The 21,324-nt window shown below is 40.4% G+C and overlaps 1 protein-coding gene across 2 annotated transcripts in view; it reads left to right on the top strand.

Moving 5' to 3' along the window:
- Positions 1–21,324, top strand: part of WASHC2C (WASH complex subunit 2C) — a 146,968-nt gene that overhangs the window by 100,688 nt on the left and 24,956 nt on the right. For both annotated transcript variants that reach the window (XM_077454384.1, XM_077454383.1), the window contains exons 19-24: positions 3,498–3,646; positions 8,939–9,047; positions 11,228–11,362; positions 11,595–11,765; positions 14,792–14,923; positions 16,443–16,535. In XM_077454384.1, coding sequence (XP_077310510.1) covers positions 3,498–3,646; positions 8,939–9,047; positions 11,228–11,362; positions 11,595–11,765; positions 14,792–14,923; positions 16,443–16,535 — 789 coding nt within the window. The remainder of the gene's footprint in view (positions 1–3,497; positions 3,647–8,938; positions 9,048–11,227; positions 11,363–11,594; positions 11,766–14,791; positions 14,924–16,442; positions 16,536–21,324) is intronic.

The raw sequence follows: 21,324 nt of genomic DNA, 5'->3' as shown, positions 1-21,324 counted from the left end.
AATATGTTTTATGGTCCAATAACAAACTCTCCACATTGGGTTCCTTTATCTATAAATCAACCTTTCCGACATTCAACACACTTCAACTTAAACACAACCTACCCCATACGGAATTTACACATTATAATCAAATAAAACAATTCTTTGCCCTTCACTACACCCTACAAACCCTCTCTTCAGAGACACTCTTTGAACATATCTGCTTACATTCCTCACGAGACAGAGGTCTCATCTCACAACTCTATAACCTTTTAAACTCCTTTTCTATCCCGGAAAAATCTGCCCCAATGCTACACTGGGAAGAGGAACTTAACTGTACTTTTTCCCCAGAACTATGGAACGAGATGATTGGTAATCTCCAAAAGAGCAATAATGCGATTGCCTTTAGAGAAACCCCTCTCAAGCTATTCTCAAGATGGTATATGACCCCTACCAAAATTCACTCCTTTTACCCCGAAACATCCCCTAACTGTTTTAGAGGATGCACAGAACCAGGCACATTTGCACACATTTTTTGGAGTTGCCACCATCTCAAACCCATCTGGCAAGCAGCTACCACCAGATTGGAACTATCCTCAAAACACAAAATCTCCCTCACACCACAAATATGCATATTGTACGCCAATGTTCCAAACACCCCAACACCTTGCACTAGACTGCTTCACTCTTTAATTAGCTCGATACAATGGATGATAGCACTCAATTGGAGAACTAGTTCTCTTCCTTGGCTGCAAGTTTTGAATCGTATGGAGATGCTCAAGATCTCAGAAAGGATCTACCACACCTTACATGATAGCATGCATATTTTCAACAACAAGTGGATATACTGGTCCTTGCCTTAATCATTTTTTATTATTCCCCCCCAATTCTGCCATTTCCTCTCCAGGATCCGTCCATTGAATCACAAATCTATTAACTGTATCACTTTACCCACCTTATCTAAGAATTGTACCACCTGCTTTTTGTTTAAATCCCAATTTGTTATTGTAATTTTTTTTACTCTATCTATTGTGAAACCCTATATTATGCACTTTATTTGTACATTCTAACTGACGAATAAAGCTTTTGTAAACAAAATAGGTCTATGTGTTTCACAGCCAACAGTTGCTTCCTCAGGGCAGAGTAACTTATTCTGCTCTGCTGGTTGATTGTATGTATACAGCTTCCTCATGCCTAATCCTGAAAGAATCATATAAGGTTCAACAAACACATACCTAATAAATCAAACCAATAAATAAAACCAACTTTTTACATATACCTGAACTACCCCAGGTCTAATTGTACTTTACAGGTAGCATTACATAAAAACATTGGTAGACATATATGTCCCCTGGATGGTCAATACTTCGTGTCACACTGCAGATACATGAATGGCTGTTATTAAATGGAAAATGCAAATGCATGGTTTCATCTAGAGAGACAACATACGGGACGTAAGGGCAAACTAAGAGAACAATTGCATTGGGGGTAATGAGATGAGATAACTCTACACCCCAATGTGTGATGCCACTGCGCTCAATAAGTAATGTTGCCACGCAGAGGACACACAAATGTTTCATAGTGCCCACATGGATGATGTGTTCTCAGGCAAAACTATAATCGGTCGACAAACTTCAGCACATGGTCCCACCCCCTGAATCACTCTTCTGAAATGTTTCACCCAATGGTCTTCATCATAAAGGGCCCTTTTTGATTAAGCCCTTTAGTTGTGAAAGGTTTATTTTTGGGGTCTGTATCCCTGCTGGTGAGATCCACCTTCTCTGTCCAGAGAAATTGTTACTGCGACAGAGTAAGAAAAAAATCCCAAATTTTACTCATTGAAACAAGAGAAGGGAATCTTTTTATGGTAACACATGTTTCAGTAAGAACTAAAGAAGGGATTTCCTCACACTTCCTGTTGTGTCTTTGGGATAGGAAGTAAAGGGAAATCTCCCCAATGGGACATGGATGGCAGGACATAACCCTCATGAATTTTAACCATTTCCTAGTCTAATGAAAGCTTAAAAAGCTTTAGGCTTTAGATGAACTCTAAAGGTAAAATGAAAGTTAACACACAAAATAAAAATATCTACCTTAAAATGATCACGTTCACTTCTACATCTGGAATAAAGATTCCCATTAAATATTCATGCATCTTGAAAACAAGGGTTGGTACAGTACTGCTTTGGAGCTATTTACTCCTCTGCTTTTTACAAAAGAGGGTATTGGGCTGACTTCTGCTCTCTGTTTTTAAAGTGGATGTAAACCCACTTCATGAAATTTGACCTGGGCACATATATCTGTAATGTTTACTTATCTCTCTCCAAAGCACGTCCTGTGTCTTTCTGCTGTTTCGTTCCTCTGTGATCAGCATGATAACTTTTAAAAAGTAGATTAGCGGATGGCTTGTCTTGTCAGCACAGCTCTCATACACATGTAAAACTTATGTAGGGAGATTTGTTTCATCTCTGTGTATCATCTGCGGCTGTTCACTACACTGGGTATAGGAGAGGGTTTACATCCACTTTACTTCAATACTGGGCACTTTCACCCCCTTCCTGCCCAGGCCGATTTTCACCTTTCAGTGCTATCACACTTTGACAATTGCGTGGTCATGCAACACTTTACCCATGAGACATATTTTTTTTCACACAGAGCTTTCTTTTGGTGGCATTTTGTCACCACTGGGTTTTTTATTTTTTACTAAGTAAACAAAAAAATACTGAATATGTAAAACACAAAAAGTGTTTTTCTTTGTTTTTGTTATAACATTTTGCAAAGAAATAATCTTCATAAATGTAGGTAAAAATGTATTCTGCTACATTAGCTGGGTGAAAATAACCCAAATCGGTGTATATTATTTAGTCTGTAGGAAAGTTTTATAGCGTTCGCAAACTATGGTATGGATCTAAAAATTGTTCAATCCTGATGTACCTCATTTCTCAAGGCCAAAAAATGCCAGGACAGCACAAATACCCTCAAATTAACCCTTTCTGGAAAATAGACTGTCCAAGGTATTTAGTAAGAGGCATGGCAAGGTTTTTTTTTTTGTCCCAATTTTTTAGAAAATGAAATTATTATTTTTTCTATTTATTTCTTTTTTTTTTAACATACAGTCACCAGTGTAGTACAGTGTTATCATATAACTGGTGTGGTGGTCATACTGGCTACTGGGATACTGACTGGTGACTGTATGTTAAATTATTATTATTATTTTTTTTTTATATTTCATGTTATTCTTTCTTTCTTTTTTTTTTTGCACACTGTAACCCAAGAAAATACAGTGTTACCATAGTACAGTGTTAAAAAGGGAGTGTTGTGTATCTGCATAAATAGAAATATGTCTGTGGTACAGGAAGATATAAAAAATGTAAGGTTTGCTATAACAATTTGTCATTCTATAGCCAGTAGTCATAAAGTCAATAGCACACAATGACAAATGTGAATATGTGATGTACCCAAGAGTATGAAATAACAGTAAAAATCATAAAATAAACATTTGTTTATCCACTGTACAGGAGCCAATAAAAGTCCCTAATGACACTAAACCCGTTGAGAAGAACAAAACAGACTTGTCAGTTCCACCAAAGCCAAAAAAGGAGGAAAAAACTGAGAAAACATCCAGCTTGTTTGAGAAAGACGATCTATTTGCGATTACAAAAGACAGGTAATTTTTAAGTATTAGTGTTGTGATTGAGAATATATAAGGTATGTTATGCCTGAGCCCAATCCTAATCCAGCGCTGTGCTCAGGGCTGGTCTGGGACAAAAATGTGGCCCTCCTTCCCCCCACACTTAGATCAAGGTCACCAGACAGAGAGGGCGGGCAGTGAGAAATGAAAGCCTCGATAGCAATAGAGCAGTTGGCTTGCTATGGGGGCACTCAGAAGGGCGGAGGAGAATTAAATGAAAGCACACGCCTTCTGTGTCACTGATGTTGCTAAACCCACTCAACAGACTAGAACCTATCTGCATGGTTCCCAGTCATGACACCCAATCCATGGTGATTGCATAAGGTTTCCTTAAGAAAAAAAAACAATTCTGCAGCTGTCACAAATTACAGTGTGTGGGGGAAAAAAAAAAACATTTTGTTTAATCACTCTTTTTTTACCTGCCAGCCAATTTCAACTTGCTACTTTTAACTATCTAACATGCTACAACTCTGCTGCTTTTCTTTCCTGTTTTTTTTCCTTTATCCTGCTCCTTACTTTTCTACTCACCCCTTATTCTGCCCCCGTTAGTTAGCACCCCTTGCCACTGATCATCTCCTTACCGCCCATTAATATACTCATTACGTTGAAACCGTACAGGCTGCTGTTGAATCCGTGCAACTTTAATATCCAGTTAATATGACCACTATTCAGACAATGTAAAAAAAGTATATATACCAAATAGGAGCCTCTTATGTCCTTTAACCACTTCAGTACTGGGAACTTTCACCCCTTCCTGCCCAGGCCATTTTTTTTTATTATTTTTTTTAACACCACAAATAGGGCTTTCTTTTGGTGGTATTTAATCACCAGTTTATTTTTTGCTAAACAAATGAAAAATAACACAAATTCTCCAATGGAGAATTTGTGGCATCAGTCGACATCAAGGATGCTTCTCTTCATGAGCCAATTTTCCCTGTTTACCAGAAATTTTGCGCTTCGAGGTAGAAAATCATCATTTTCAGTTTGTAGCTCTGCCTTTTGGTCTAGCTTCTGCACCTCGAGTGTTCACAAAGATCCCCGCCCCTCCTTTAGCCAGGTTAAGGGCTTAGGCTTGATTCACACTAACACGTTTTTTTATGCATTTTGCAGGAATGCAGGGAAATTTTTTAACATGGGTTCCTATGGAACATGTTCACATCAATGCATTTTTGTGCCTCTGCGTTTTTTGGAAAGGGTCGGACTTTTTTTCATGCAAAATGCAGGGTTTTCTATGTAATGGAAGTCAATGGACCTGCATCAAAAACGCAAGTACCGCTTTTTTGCTGCGATTTGTGTTTTTTTTCACTGTATATATCTGGTTGCTAAGCAACCACCGTGTTAAAAAAGGAAAAAAACGCAAAACGTGGCAAAATCGCGGTAAAAACGTGTGTCCACAAACGCGACAAGCACCACAAAAAGCACTGCAAAAACGCTCAAAAGCAACATGCATAGATGTGAATCGAGCCTTCGGGCATAAGAATACTAACCTACTTAGATGATCTCCTCTTGGTAGATCAGTCAGTAACCCGCCTAAACCAAAGTTTAGTCACAGCAGTGAGTTACCTAGAATTCCTAATCTGGATTTTCACCCTAGAGAAATCCCCCTTAAAACCATCAAGGAGATTGCAGTACTTGGGGCTGATCATAGATACAGTTCAGAAGAGGGTGTTCTTACCCCAGGAAAGGATCAGTTCCATAAGGGAACTGATTTGGCTTGTCAAAACAAAGTCCTTCTATTCTGCTTTGCATGAAGTTGTTAGAAAAGATGGTGGCCTCCTTCGAGGCTATTCCTTATGCGCAGTTTCATTCAAGACTGCTGCAAAACAGTATTCTGTCAACTTGGAACAAGAAGGTCCAGGCTTTGGACTTTCCAATGTGCTTATCCCCCGAGGTGTGTCCAGAGCCTCAATTGGTGGTTGATATCCATCAATCTTCAACAGGGGAGATCCTTTCTACCAGTATCCTGGAAAGTGGTAACGACAGATGCCAGCCTTCTAGGCTGGGGAGCAGTCCTGGAAGAAGCATTTGTCCAAGGGAAGTGGTCCAAGTCAGAGAGGACCTTGCCCATCAATATTCTGGAAATTCGAGCAGTACGTCTGGCTCTAGAGGCCTGGACGCTCAGACTACGGAATTGTCCTGTCAGGATCCAATCCGACAGTGCCACAGCAGGTGGCCTACATCAATCACCAAGGGGGTACGAAAAGTCGTGCAGCCCAAAGAGAGGTGAATCGTGTTCTATCTTGGGCAGAATGCAACGTCCCTTGCCTATCGGCGATTTTCATTCCAGGGATAATGGTCCCTTTGCCTTGACATTTTTCTGTCAATATGTCAAAGATGGGGTGTTACGGACGTGGATCTTTTCGCATGCAACAACAAGGTCGACAACTTTGTGTCAAGGACAAGGGATCCACTGGCATGCAGAACAGACGCCTTGGTCTTTCCATAGATCAGTTTTCACTGATCTGTGTGTTACCCCCGGTTCAGCTGCTTCTGCGCCGCCTTTGCAGGATAAAGCAGGAAGGGAAGGAGGTGAGTCTGGTGGCCCCAGTGTGGCCCAGGAAATCTTGGTTTGCTGAGATCATAAAGATTGTGGTAGGGGGCCCTTGTACCCTGCCTGTTGCCAGACCTTCTTGCGCAAGTTCCGGTATTTCATCCTACCTTACAGACGCTAAATTTAATGGTTTGTCTATTGAGATCCACATTCTATAGGACCGTGGGCTGTCACCTTCAGTAGTTTCTACTTTGGTTAATGCTAGGAAGCCAGCCTCCAGAGTCATATACCATAGTGTCTGGAAGGCATATGTCTCCTGGTGTGAATCCAGGGGTTGGCAACCCAGAAAATGTCATAGGTAGGATCCTTGAATTCCTACAGATGGGATTAGAAATTAAGCTGGCCTTAAGTACTATCAAGGGCCAGGTGTCGGCCTTATCTGTATTTTTTTAATGGCCTCTTGCTTCTCACTCTCTGGTTCGTAACTTTATTCAGGGGGTAACGTGGATTAATCCTCCAGTCAGGACACCCCTGAACCCTTGGGATTTGAATTTAGTTCTGTCGGCTTTACAAAAACAGCCTTTTTAGCCTATACGGGATATTCCCTTGGTCCTCTTGACCAGGAAAATCATTTTTTTGGTTGCCATATCCTCTGTTCGAAGAGTATCAGAGTTGGCGGCTCTTTCTTGTAAAGAGCCATATTTGCTTATTCGTAAGGATAAGGTGGTATTACTATCCTAGATTCCTACCAAAGGTAGTGATGAGTTTTCATTTAAACCAGGATATTGTCCTAGCTTCCTTTGTCCCAGAACCTCGGTCTATGGAAGAGAGGTCACTACATGCTTTTGATTTAGTGAGAGCGGTCAAAGTCTATTTAAAGGTGACCACTCAGATCCGCAAAACAGATGTTTTGTTTGTATTGCGAGATGGTCCTAAACGAGGACAGGCAGCGTCAAAATCTATTTCCAAATTAATTCGACAAGTGATTGTTCAGGCTTATGGTCTAAAGAGGAAAATTCCTCCTTTTCATGTTAATGCACACTCCACCAGGGCTGTTAGTGCTTCTTGGGCGGTGCATCACCAGGCCTCCGTGGCTTAGATCTGCAAGGCCATAACTTGGTCTTCAGTCCATACATTTACCAGATTCTATCAAATCGATGTAAAAGGTCATGAGGATATCGCCTTTGGGCGCAGTGTACTGCAGGCTTCAGTATGAGTCCCCTAGTCTCTTAATGCCCTACTTTTTGTTGTGTGTCCCTCCCTTCAGTTACCATTACTATGGGACATGCCACATAGTAACTACTATGGCTCTGTGTCCCGTGATGTACAATAAAAAAATAGGATTTTTATAACAGCTTACCTATAAAATCCTTTTCTTTGAAGTACATCACGGGCCCCAGAGGTCCCTCCCTTCTTTGGTATACACGTGTATTGCTTGGCTACAAAACTGAGGAACTCCCAGTAGTGGGAGGGGTTATATATAGGAAGTGCACTTTTTGTCTTGGGGCATGCCAGTGTCCATCACCTGAAGGTGGCCTATAACCCACATAGTAACTACTTTGGCTCTGTGTCCCGTTTTGTACTTCAAAGAAAAGTATTTAACAGGTAAGCTGTTAAAACAAAAAAAAACAAAAAACAGGATTTTTATTACACCACAAATGGGGCTTTATTTTGGTGGTATTTAATCGCCAGTTCATTTTTTTTTCTAAACAAATTAAATAACCGAAAATTTTGAAAAAACAAAAAAAGTTTTTAACCTTAATTTCTTTGGTAAAATTTTGTTAAGTACGTTTTTTTCTCCTTCACAGACAGGCACTGATGAGGAATGAATATGCAGCACTGATGGGCGCACTGGTGGGCTTCACTGATGATTGCTGCACTGCCCACTTGTCCATCTTACCAACCGTTCAGTGTCTGCTGCTCCTCTCTGCCAATCCTTCCATTGGCTGCCACTCAACCAACAAATTAAATGCAAAATCCTAACAACTTTCAAAGTCATCCAGCTATATCACTAACCTAGTCTCAAAATACAGCAAAAAAGACGACCAGCTCTGTAGCTCCCATACTCGCCTCCCAAGACTTCTCCCGAGCCTCTCCCATCCTATGGAATTCTCTACCCCTATTGATTCAACTATCTCCAACTCTATCAACTTTTAGGCAGTCCCTGAAAGCTTTTCGTTCAGTGAAGTCTAGCCTGCCCTCACCCAACAACTGTATTTTCATTTTCTCCCTCAGCTCATCCCACACAGTTATTACCTTTTTGTATCACTTGACTCTCCCTTTTAGATTGTAAGCTCCAACGAGCAGGGCCATCTGATTCCTCCTATATTGAATTGTATTGTAACTGTATTGTTTGCCCTAACATTGTAAAGCACTGCGCAAACTGTTGGACCTAGATAAATCCTGTATTATAATAATAATCCCAAATTGTTTGGCGATGTAGAGCTGTATACAGTATATTAATAACTGTATGCATTTTTAAATTTACCAAAAAAAAAAACATAGGTAGTGAGCAGGTTTTTGTACAATCTGCGTCAATTTACCAACAAGTGTGTAATATGATCAGATTGTACCATGTTTGGCCAAGTTGGGTTATCTTGACAGGATAGGAGGTGAATATAGCTCTCTGGCTACCATGCAATTATTTTCTAAAAAAAAAAAAAAAAAACACCTTGCTGCTTTTGCACTTTTTTGTTTAAAAAAAAAAAAAAGAAGAAACTTCTGCTGTTTGAAACTAAAGCTGTGTGGTGCAAAATAACATAATGTATATGTTCTAGCCAGAAGAAGCATCAGCGGGTTTCTCTGTTGTTTGAGGATGACGAAAACAGTGAAGAGCCTTTATTTTCACCAGCAGGGAGCTCTACTAAATCCACAGGCCACACTTTGGTAAGTGACAGGCAGCGAGGATAAAGGGAACTGTATTTTCTTTTTTCCCTACAGGCAATGACATGACTGAATTGGGAAGTGCTGTGAGAACAACAGAAGAGATGTATTGATGCAGGATGACACTGGTAGTTAATGGCTCACACTGAGAGATCCAATGCCTTGCTAACCTAAAAGCCTTGACATCACTCTGCTTCTAACCATTGAATTCAGTGGCCAATCAAAGACTACATAGACCTAGAAGCGAATTAGAAAAACAAAGTATATTAACCTGTTTTTATTTTTAACATGGTCCCCATGGATTTTATTGCTTTTGTCTCACCAATGCTTTAAGGCTATTGATCCTCCAATCACAAATTGACACAAAGCGAAACTTCACACTGTTTTGAAAATGTATTTCCCCACAGAGTAGTTTCAGATTTTTTGAACAATAAAATGTCTAATCTCTGCCTCCTGGAAGTCTTTAGATTTTACTTATTTACTGCTGCTACCACGCAAATTAATTCACTTCACTGCCCTTTATAACATTTTTGCATAGATGCTTTTTGAAGGGGAAAAAAAAACTTTCAATTATTTTAGCGGTAACATGGACTACAATCCACATTGATAAAGGTATTTCCAACACAAATAATACATAATACTTGATGTATTCATTCAGTGTAATTTTGTTTTATCAACAGACCACCATTTCTCTGAAGAAGACCCCCCCAGGGGGTTGAAACGCGTTAGAATTATATATATTTTTACTGTTATTATAATATACAGTGTAATTTATAGTTGTGTCTGTTAATGTACGCCCATGGATATTGTTGTACTCTGTATATAAGAGTTCGCTTCTAAACTGCTCAGGTAGAGCTCATGTTTTTTACCAAATATTAAAATACTTTTTATATTATTTTGACATGCGTTAGTACTGTTTTTTTGCTGCCTAAAAACCCCGTTTTGTGGGGGAACTTGTTCTACTCTGATTCGTCTGGGGTGAGCAGCACTCTCCTAGCTCTACGTAGCAATGTGTTCTTTTCGACTAACACATTGATAAAGGTAACCATAAATATGAGGCAGAAGTCTAAGCCCTTGTACACACGGTCGGAGAATCTGTCGGAATGAGTCTTATCGGACCGTGTCGTCGGATAATCTGACTGTGTGTGGTATGCATCAGACTGATTCCGTCCGAATCTCTGTCCGACCCAATTTTCCATCATGTTGGAAATATTTCCCGACCAACTGGGCCGGACGGACCTAATCCGATCATGTGTAGAGCATTTTCATCGGACCAAGTGCCACGCATGCTCAGATCAAATTCCTACATCAAAGCTATTGGCTACTAGCCTGAATGTAGTCCCATCGTAATGAAATTACATCATCACGTTCTGAAATATCGGATTTTTCGCCAACTTGGCCCGACCGTGTGTATGCAACAGTTTGGGACACAATCCGTTCAGACTAAATCCGACTGGCAAAATTTGACAGATTTGGTTGGCAAAATCTCCGACCATGTGTACGTGGGCTAAAGTTGATAAAATAGGCAACCACGCTTAACTAGTTCAGATCTTGTATGTAACATACAACAAGGTCTGAATTAGTTAAACGCAGTTGCCTAGTTCTTTATCATTACTATCCATAAAGGGTTATAGCAACTGCTGGTACGCCTGTTTTTTATCTGTGGCTCAAGGTTTGTTTATATAATTTTCAAGGAAATTCAAGTTGTTAGGAGTGATCCTTTAACCCTATTAACCACTCTTAGTATAACTGTTAATAGCATTTATAAGATGATGTTGGTTATTGTTGTATTTGCCTATATAGCACCAACATATTCCTTAATGCTTGAAACATTGACATCAGTCCCTGCACCCAGTAGAGCTTACAACCATACTGGTTCTATTTTGTTTATGCAGTTACTCTATAAGCAATTTATATAGAAGCCTATTATCTTACTGGTATGTTCTTGGATAAAACCCACACTATAACGAGGATATAAAAAACGTATTGTTATCAGTGATGTGGATTGCCATGCCCATATTTATTTATTTTTTTGGGCTTTCTTCTTCTTTATTTTTTTTTTAGTCCTGACCAAATTAGTAAAACCCACTATTAGTTGCCCTTTAAAGCATTAAAATTAAGCTAAATAACACTTCAGCGTAACTTGTTTTTTGTGATCTTTTCCCTATATTGTCTTAAATAAGGAACAATCAAAGACTCCTGTGAAAGTAGATACAGAGAAGGTATCCTTGTTTGATGACGTTCATAAAAATCCCGAGTCTAAGGCTCCCGTTCCAGCTTTTGAGGATGCAGTGCCACCTACAGTGCAAAAGAATACAGTAAGATGGTTTCGAGTCATGTTAAAACCAAGTAAAGTACTTTAATGTACAGTATTTAACATGCAATTTAATAAGCATATAATCTAATAAGCTTTTTGAACATTTACAGTTATTTTATCTATTTTCTTAAAAGGAATGCAGCTTTAAAAAGTGCTCATATTTTATGTTTTAAAAATTCTGTCAATTTTAAGTGCTATTATGTCTTAAAATTATTTTCAATTTCTGTACCTAGGTAAAATCTGTTTCTGTGAAAGAGTCAGATGGTTTGTTTGCAGATACACCACCAACTCTTAAACATACAAAGCCTAAGACCACCAATGTGCTAAGTCTTTTTGGAGAAGAGGATGATGAGGATATAGAAGATCAGCTGTCAACCAGTGCCTCTTCGAAGGATTCTGAAAAGGTAACTGCATTTCACACTTAAAGTGCTTGTAAAGCTTCAATTTTTTAAAATAACAGAAGTTTATACTTACTGCTTTGTGCAATGGAATGGCACAGAGCGGCCACAAATCTCCTCTTCTCAGGCGCCCCCACCAGCGCTTCCAGCTATTTCCCTCTGGTGAGTGTCCCCAAAGAACACCCCCCCCCCCCCCCCCAAACCCAGCCCAGCTTTTAGCATTCCATTACTATCACATCCAGTTTTTCTTCCTAGGTAAAGATAAATATAAAGAAATAGTTCACCAGTATCGGAATTAAAATCAGTGTAGCACAACACGTGCATAAAAAAATTTATTTGATATATATAAGACAGTCCAATATCCCAAAAATGTATATTTGATAGATTATATCATGCAACTGCCACTTGAAATTTTTCCAAAAAACGCCCCGTGTCTTCACTTTTCATGCATAGTGCACATCCATCACCAGGTGAAGGGGCCTGCTCACTTCTCGTATCCTCCTCAGTTTACACAGGTCATCCGTCCCATCTACTTTTCAAAGCACTCCATAGACTCAGCTCGCATATCCTACAAGGCAGAGAGGCACAAATGTAGTGTACTCCATTTTAGTTTTTGTTTTTTATCTAAAAACCCTGCACTAAAATACACTTACAAGATAACAGAATTAAAAGCGCTAATCCGAATACAGACTCCGGCGTGATGTCACAGGCTCGGCTACTTCATACTAGATGCGTTGCGCCCTGCGATCGTGCTTCTTCAGTAGGCCAACTGAGGAAGTCATATCACAGGGCACACTGTGTTGGGATGTGCAACACACATTTGACTATTTTTGTTACCACTGTATGATAATTGTGCCGATTTCCACTATTATATTATTAGTTCACCAGTATTTCCTGGTCAGAACAGACCTAGGCTTAAAACTTTAGTTAATAGTTTAATTATGTCATGTATAATTATATCATTGGGCTACAACAAATTCTGCCATTACTGGTGCTAATATAACGTTTGTGCTCAAATTTTGTGGCAAGTCGACACATTTTTGACCTAATGCTTAAAGCAGAACTCTGGGATTGGCAAAAATTCCCCCATTTAGTACACCCCACACACACAAAACACTAAATGGTTCTTACATTTGTGAAATTCCTTGCCAATCAAGAGAAAAATTGAATTGAATTTTCAGGAAGTCCGCTCTGCAGTTGAAACAATGCTGCCAGTTTTCTGGCGAGGAGGTGGTGTTAGAACAGGGATTGAGTTGTATCCTCTTTAAACTGTCATTAAACTACATTTCCCATCATGCTTTGCATATTGCAGTGAATGTGGGGGCTACACTAAATGTGAATGAGCCCACTTCAACATAAATCATGCACCTCATTCTGCAGCCACACTACTGAGCCCAACACAGACATAGAGGGATAATTCTTATAACTGTAAAGCATGTCTGTTCTCTCCCCTCCAGTCACAACAACAGATAAGCAGATTTCCCTTACATGCTTTATGTAATCAGTACTGAACTGTATACACATCCCATAATTCTATATTCTACACACTGTACTCTGCTGTCATTTATTATTAGAAATATTTCTCCTCCTGCAGCTTTGAGATCTTTCTAATAGTAATCAGCGCTTGTATGGCGTATGAGAACAACCCTAGCCGCACCACAGAGAGTTGAGCCATGCCCCTTACATCACGCTTAACACAAGTAGATGTCAGCATGAGAAAAAAAATACTAAAAAGTGCAGCGCTAACTTACTAATACCACAATAATGGTGGAACCATCTAATGTGTAACCATCTCAATAAGCTTCAATATCACCACAATATCAGTCTCTGTGATATATGTAATGTCACATATAATACACGTCACACTGAAAATAAGACCTAAAATGACTGCAAACTTTGCAGGGATGGTGGAAACCCCTCCTATATTGATATTTGGCAGCGCATGGTGTCCAATGCTAATCAGTGCAGCCTCGTCAGTGCTCATCTGTGTAGCCTGATCAGTGCCGATCTGTATAGCCTTTTCAGTGCCCATTAGTGCAGCCTCATCAGTGCCACCGCAGTGCAGGTTATTGGTGCAGCTTATCAGTGCTCGCCAGGGCAGCATAGCAGTACCGGTGTTACCAGTGCAGCTTTTCAGTGCCAGTGTCACCAGTGCAGCTTTTTAGTGCCAGTGCAGCTTAGCAGTGCCCATCAGTGCCAGTGTCGCCAGTGCAGCTTATTGCAGAGCAGGGGTAGTTACAGATCCTCCGTATGACAGAGCGGGTCTGAGGCTGACAGGTCTGTATGTGAGTACACCGCTTGTGCTACAGCCCCGCACTGGATAGCACACAGCGCACTGTTACAATGTGCAGGGAGGAGGGGGCCGTATGACGAGCATACAGACCTGTCAGCCCGAGACCCGCTCTGTCATCCGGAGCATCTGCAACTCTCCCTGCACTGAAGAGAAATGGCCGGGGGGGGGGGGGGGTTGTGTCCTCCCTGCCAGAAACCACCGCTATGGGTGGCACAGAGTGGGGCCCTCCACCCACTTCAGCAAGCCAGGCGGAAATAGAACTCTTTGCTCACTTTCAGAGGACTGCAAGGGTGCGTCAGACCGCTAGCTGAGGAGGAATAGTAGCCAGCGGTGTCGCAAACAGGAAATCACCAGGCAATAACCTTTTTCCAGCAAGTTCAGCAGGCTATTGCAGAGGAACTACAGAGCTCAGAAAAACATGGATGACTTAGTTGTTGAAGGTAGGAGATCGGCAACAAGAACATGGAAAAAGTTTTTGTTCTGCTTTGAAAAGCAAAAATGTATGCACAAACATACAATGCACCCAGGTTATGGGTGCTTAAATATCTGCATCAGATGCAAGTGATTTTACAACTGTCCATTTCGATTTGTGCCAAATCTGTTCCTTTTTTGGAAGGTTGCTATAGTTTTATGCAATGTTAGCATGATCCTTTCATGATGTAATTTGCTACAAGTGGGAACACACTTTTATAGTAAACACGGATGACATCAAGTAACACCTCTTTCTTTTATTTGATAGGTCTCCACTGAGAAAAGCACACAGGCAAGGAGTACACGTGTGTTCCAAGATGAGGAACTTCTCTTCAGTCAGGAGCTACAAAAAGATAATGATCCAGACGTAGACCTCTTTGCCAGTACTAGTAAAAAATCTGTAAGTTTGTTTTGATCTTATTATTTCTGTTACAATCGGATCCAAATTTTACTTTTCTTCTTTCTTTGTTATGCATTATATACATTTTAAGTTAAAGTGGTTCTAAAGGCATCTTTTTTTTAAAATCTTAATGCATTCTATGCATTAAGATAAAAAAAAAAAAAAACTGTGTGCAGCAGCCCACCTAATACTTACCTGAACCCCATATCGATCCAGTGATGTTGCACGAGAGCCTCGGCTGTCTGTAACTCTCCTTCTACATTTGCTGAGACAGCAGCAGGCGCCATTGGCAAGCTGCTTGCTGTGGGGGCACTCAGCAGGAGAGAGCGGCCAGGAGCACCAGCAAGAGATCTGAGAAGAGGGGGTTTGGGGCTGCTCCTATCTAAAATCACTACACAGAGCAGGTAACTATAACATGTTTGTTATTTTTAAACAACAAAAAAAACAAGACTTTAGTATCATCTTAATTAACTATATGAATGTAACTTAAAATCGGAGTACTCTAAGAAGTCCTAAACTGTCCTTGAGTATCTGGGTCTGCGGTAGCCATTATGGGGTGTTCCCCACTCTTTGTCTTGTATTTTTTTATTATTTTATATGATGGAAAAGGCAAAGGTGGCCAAGAACATGTAAGTCTCCCAGGTGGAACAGAGTTGAGAACTAATAACAGGGAAACCTTATTGTTGGCATATTTTGGACATACAAGAAGCTGACATGTCCAACCAGGATCTACTTGTAACAAAATATCTTGTTTGGCTGGTTATATCATCGATTGAAGCCTCTAGTCATTTATTCCTTCCTCTATCCATCTAGAATTCCAGGCTAATCCTAAAAAGTCTTAAAAATGCTCCCTCCTGTCTCATAACAACTATGCTGACTAATCTATGTAAGAAAGATTTATATACTTACCTATTTTCAGCCCACTCTGGTCTCATGATCCCCGTGTCAACCAGCGCTCAACCACAACTGGTTAATCCTGAAGCCATGATGTCACTTATATGCTCCTTTGGCCCATTCGTGGTCGGCGCTTCCTCCTCTCCCCTGCAGCTGCTGCTAACTGACACAGGGGAGCTGGGTCATATGACCAGACCATAGCAGTCAAAAAATAGTATATAAGTATATACACCTAATACACGGGTTTAGGGGGGAGGGAGCATTTTTTAGACTAGTTATGTTTTTATCCTGGAATTCTGTTTTTAAATGTGCTCTGCTCTTTTATTTGACTGAATATTACCACATATAATGACCATCTTTGGTACCAGGCAAAGCTGACTAAAGTAGAAGTAAAGGTTAAAATAAAGTTTAAAGTTCTCTAAAGGCTGAATTTTTTTTTTAATTATGGATATTCAGTGTTTGCTTTAGGACCAGACAAGTTCACATTATTTTTTTCTAAATAATAATAGTATATGTGAACAATTGTTAGGACCAGATCCTTCTAAATCCTAATTTGTGGATTACCTTTTCTCTGCCATTTTCCTTTTAGGTTAGTAATGACTGATTTATGGTTTGTATATTACAGACTGAGAAACCAAGTGCTGCTAAACCACCAGATGGATTGGGATTGTTTGGAGATGAGGAGGAAGATGATCTCTTTAGTACCGTAAAGCCTCTGGTAATTATATTCCCATTGTGCAGTATAGCTAATATGAATGAACAAAGACAGTTTTTTTTTTTTTTTTGCTTTTGAATTGAACGTTTTAGTGAGTTGCGATTGATTTAAGTGTAAAGCCCAGTGCTTCCAGTGTTCTCAAACTTAATACTATGTACATAAATTGTCTAAACCATCAAACAACAATTGAAATTATATAGCAACAATTAGATTAACAATCATAATTTTCAATATCAAATAGAAGTGCAAATAAAACCATGTATATAATAAAAAAAATAGTCCACTCTGAAACAATTCCTCATCTTCCAAGACGAATATCAGTAGAAATAATGTGCTTGGAGAAAATGTGTTTAAACTGTTTCCAATAACTTTTGTGTCCTCTGCCAATTTCACAAATTGCTCACCATGGTGCCCGCACTAAAGGATAAGCACTCACCAGATGGTATTGACCACTTATCTTTAAGTTGGTCAAAATTTGTGTTTTCAGCTGAATCCCCTCTCTTTACGCCTCTTTCCTCCTCCAATGTACAGGCTTCTCTTTCAGGAACAACTCAGGAAAAATAAGATCCCTTTCACACTGAGGCATTTTTCAGGAGCTTTTGGTCTAAAAATATCACCTAAAAAACGGCTCCCCTGCAATCTCAGTGGGAAAATCCGAGTGCTTTCACACTGAGGCAATGCGCTGGCAGGACATTAAAAAAAATTCTTGCAAGCAGCATCTTTGGAGCGGTGCATAACTGACCCTGCCCACTGAGATGAATGGGCAGCACCGCTGAACTGCCGGCAAAGCGCGCTTTGCGGGTCGTTTTTAACCCCCCCTTTTTTTTTTTTTGCCTATAGCTTGGGTTAAAAGAGACCCGCTAGTGGCCGAAAACCTCCACAAAAATGACAGTAAAGTACCACTAAAAATAGCACTTTGCTGACGCCTCAGTGAGAAAGGGGTCTAAGGGAAAAGAGGCTCACATAGCATAAAACATTTTAGAACTTAAAAACCAATATAATAAGAATTCCCATTTCCATGTACTATAAAGCACTGTTTAACCACTTACAGACCGGACCATTTTGCTGGTCAAAGACCAGACCACTTTTTGCGATTCGGCACTGCGTCGCTTTAACTGACAATTGTGCGGTCGTGCGACGTGGCTCCCAAACAAAATTGACGTTCTTTTTTTCCCACAAATGGAGCTTTCTTTTGGTGGTATTTGATCACCCCTGCGGTTTTTATTTTTTGCGCTATAAACAAAAATAGAGCGACAATTTTGAAAAAAACGCATTATTTTTTTACTTTTTGTTATAATAAATATCCCCCAAAAATATAGAAAAAAAACATTTTTTTCCCTCAGTTTAGGCCGATACGTATTCTTCTACATATTTTTGGTAAAAAAAATCACAATAAGCGATTATTGATTGGTTTGCGCAAAAGTTATAGCGTTTACAAAATAGGGATAGTTTTATAGCATTTTTATGAATACTTTTTTTTTTTTTTTTTTTGTTTTTTTTTTTTTTTTTTTTACTAGTAATGGCGGCGATCAGCGATTTTTTTTTTTTTTTTTTTTTTTTTTTTTTTTTTTTTTGTTTTTTTTATTGTGACTGCGACATTGTGGGGGACCCATCGGACATTTTTGACACATTTTTGGGACCATTGTCATTTATACAGTAATCACTGCTATATAAATGCAGTGATTCCTGTGTAAATGGCAGTGAAAGGGTTAACCAGTGGGTGGCAGTGTAAGGGTTAAGTGTTCCTAGGGGTGTGTTACTAACTGTGGGGGGGTTGGGCTTTCATTTAGTGAACACTGATCTCTGCTCCAATCACATGGAGCCGAGATCAGCGTCACTAGTTGCTAGGCAGAATGGAGAAATGCTGTTTACACGGCATTTCCTCCATTCAGCCATCCCGTGAGACGATTGCGGGTATGCCCGCGGCGATCGAGTCCGCGGGTCCAGCAACCGGACTCACGGGGGTCCCGACCAGCGCGGGAGCGCACCGCCGGCGGCGGCGCTACCGATGGCAGGGCGGCATTGACGATTGGACGTACATGTACGCCAATATGCCTGCCCGTGCCATTCTGTCGACGTACATCGTCGTGCGCTGGTCGGGAAGTGGTTAACAAACGCCTTACTGGACACTGCTCCCTTCATGTATCAGAAGTGGGGTCCCCAATATTATCTTGTTAGATGTGAGGACATCACAGACTAATCCCATTCAATGTGTTTGATCAAAATATTACCTCCTCAGGAATGGCCTGAGTTGGTTGAGTTGAGACTGACCCACCTCATTTAGATGACTGCTTTGTTGGAGGGTATAGCTAAGCATGTGTTGTGTATTTTTTGTTGCCAGCACAAGCTTGCCTGAGGTATATGTTTTATTTTATTAGTTGCAGTTTGTGTTTAGTCTAAATGTAACCAGTGTTATATTTTTCTGTAATGCAATTTATAGTATTTCTGTTTTTGGCTTAAAGTTCAAGCATGTCATTTGCATTTCTCGCGCACTGGTCAGTTGTCGGGCAGATTTGGCTGCTTCAGACCTGCTGGCAGTTACTCTGGGAAATATTTGAATACTGAAATGGCAGTTGGGACAATCCAGCAATATGTTGTGTGCATCGATTAGATTATATCGGGGGTAGGCAACCTCGGCCCCTCCAGCTGTTTTGAAACTACAAGTCCCATGGGACATTGGAAGACCTTGACAATCATAGGTATGACTCCTAGAGTTAGAGGCATGATGGGATTTGTAGTTTCACCACAGCTGGAGGGCCGAGGTTGCCTACCCCTGGCTTATATGGACATCATACCATCTTGTGTTGACCCCTCTACAGTCCAGGATCAATGTGTACTTGCAGCTAACAGCTACAATAAACTCTGCGCCACTTACTAGTTTGCTCGTGATACTAATTATAATTACTATAATTAGACAACTATTACATATAGTGAATTTTTTTTTATATAGCTGCTCCCTGCGAAGAATTTAAAGTAAGAAACGTATTATCTGTGATCTGGTGACAATAGGGGCGCTGTTGAAATGGAAAAACCTAATTCCCTAGGCATTAAATTAAAGAATTAATAAGTGAAATATCCTACAATAACACCAACACATAATTATAGTGATATTTGCAACCCACTGTGCGTGCAGTAATGCAAAAACAATTGCAAAAATTAATTAGTAAAATAGTCCCAATTAGATGCTAGAAGAAAAACCTATATCCAATGTCCATGCAAAGACTAAATACCACAGATTGACATTCGTGATATGCTTCAACTCGATCCGCTTTCCAGAATGCAGTAAAGTCTTCTGAAATTATTTAGAGATCCCTTCACCAAAGGTATTGAACACGTAGCCACCCAATCGTGATGATAAAATAATCTCCTTACCAGATTAAAATGACTACTTTAGTTAAAAAGATAGCTGAGCTTGTGCAGGTAAGTGCCTGCTCACATGGAATATGACATGGACTCTATAGAGATCACTTCCTCCTCAGATGGGGCAGAAAAAAAGAACAGACAATATCCATAGCATAATACTATTTATTTAAAACGAAAATTTAAAAACATAGTCCAGGATCGTTATGAAATATCTTAGAAAGAGGTCCACGTATCGCAGGCTGATCCACGCCGAGGGATCTGACGTTCTGACCTTGACGTGTCTTCTGGGTTCACGGGTCTCCGGCACTGTGAGTGGCGGAGCTGCGATGACGGCATGCGTGGGAGTCTTCTTCCAAGCAAGCTCTGCCAGCGCCTGCCGGAAATTCAGAGCGCATGTGCTTCTGACATCAGCGGCTACTTGCAAAGTGAATATCTCCTAAACTGTACAGGTTTAGGAGATATTAATTTTTACCTATAAGTAAACCTTATTATAGGGTTACCTGTAGGTAAAAATAAAAAAAAATGGGTATACAACCACTTTAATACCTAAGACAAATTCAATCTATATTTAATTTCCCACACACTTTGCGAGATTATAATGGAACTTTAGTTGGAAAATTAAAGCGGAGCTCCAGCCGCCGTACCCCCCCCCCCCCCTCCAAAAATGAAGTCAGCAGCTACAAATACTGTAGCTGCTGTCTTTTAATATTAGGACACTTACCTGTCCAGGAGTCCCGCGATGTCTGCAGCACAGTGAATTTTTCATTCCGCTATCGGGTGCTGCTGCTGTTCCTTGAAAGGGAAACTCTACTGTGCATGTGCCAAAGAGGGGGTCCAGAAGTGGAGATGAGTACCTGTCAAAAGCAGGTGCCGAATGTGGCACTGGAGGGGGGGAAGAAAGCAAACAAGCGGATCTTCCCCTTTTGGGTGGAGCTCTGCTTTAGTCCCTAAAGGGGCCTAAGACTTTTTCACACTAATGTAGCGCTGTGCACCTGGGTCTTTCCTACGGGTTAGCTACACATTGCCCTAGACCTCTATTATATCCTACAGGTGTGGTGCATTTTCTGAAAGCTCACCAAACCCGCAGGTAATAAGAGAAGTCTATGCCTCAGTGCAGGTAACCTGAAGGTGCACTGTACCTGCGGATCAGTTTAAAAGCAGCCCAGTAACTACTGCGCAGATATGCCCATAATATACACTGCAATTTTAGTAATAAACTGACCTTTAATAACAGTCTTCCCATTCAGGTATTATCTGCTGTTGCTTTCCCAGGTACAATGCATTTGGCATCACTCCGCCTGTGACAGGAGCCAGCGCTATACAGGAAGCATCAGCTTATACAGCTCTGCTCCACAGCTGTTTGCTTTCTCCACCGTTGGCTTCATTAACAAAGTGAATGCTCTGGGATGGCGGGTCCACAACCCATGAT

Source organism: Lithobates pipiens, unplaced genomic scaffold (genome assembly GCF_037356315.1).
Source record: "Lithobates pipiens isolate NorthernLeopardFrog02 unplaced genomic scaffold, aLitPip1_a1.2 Scaffold_25, whole genome shotgun sequence".
NCBI lineage: Eukaryota > Metazoa > Chordata > Amphibia > Anura > Ranidae > Lithobates > Lithobates pipiens.
This window is presented reverse-complemented; position numbering and strand designations above follow the sequence as displayed.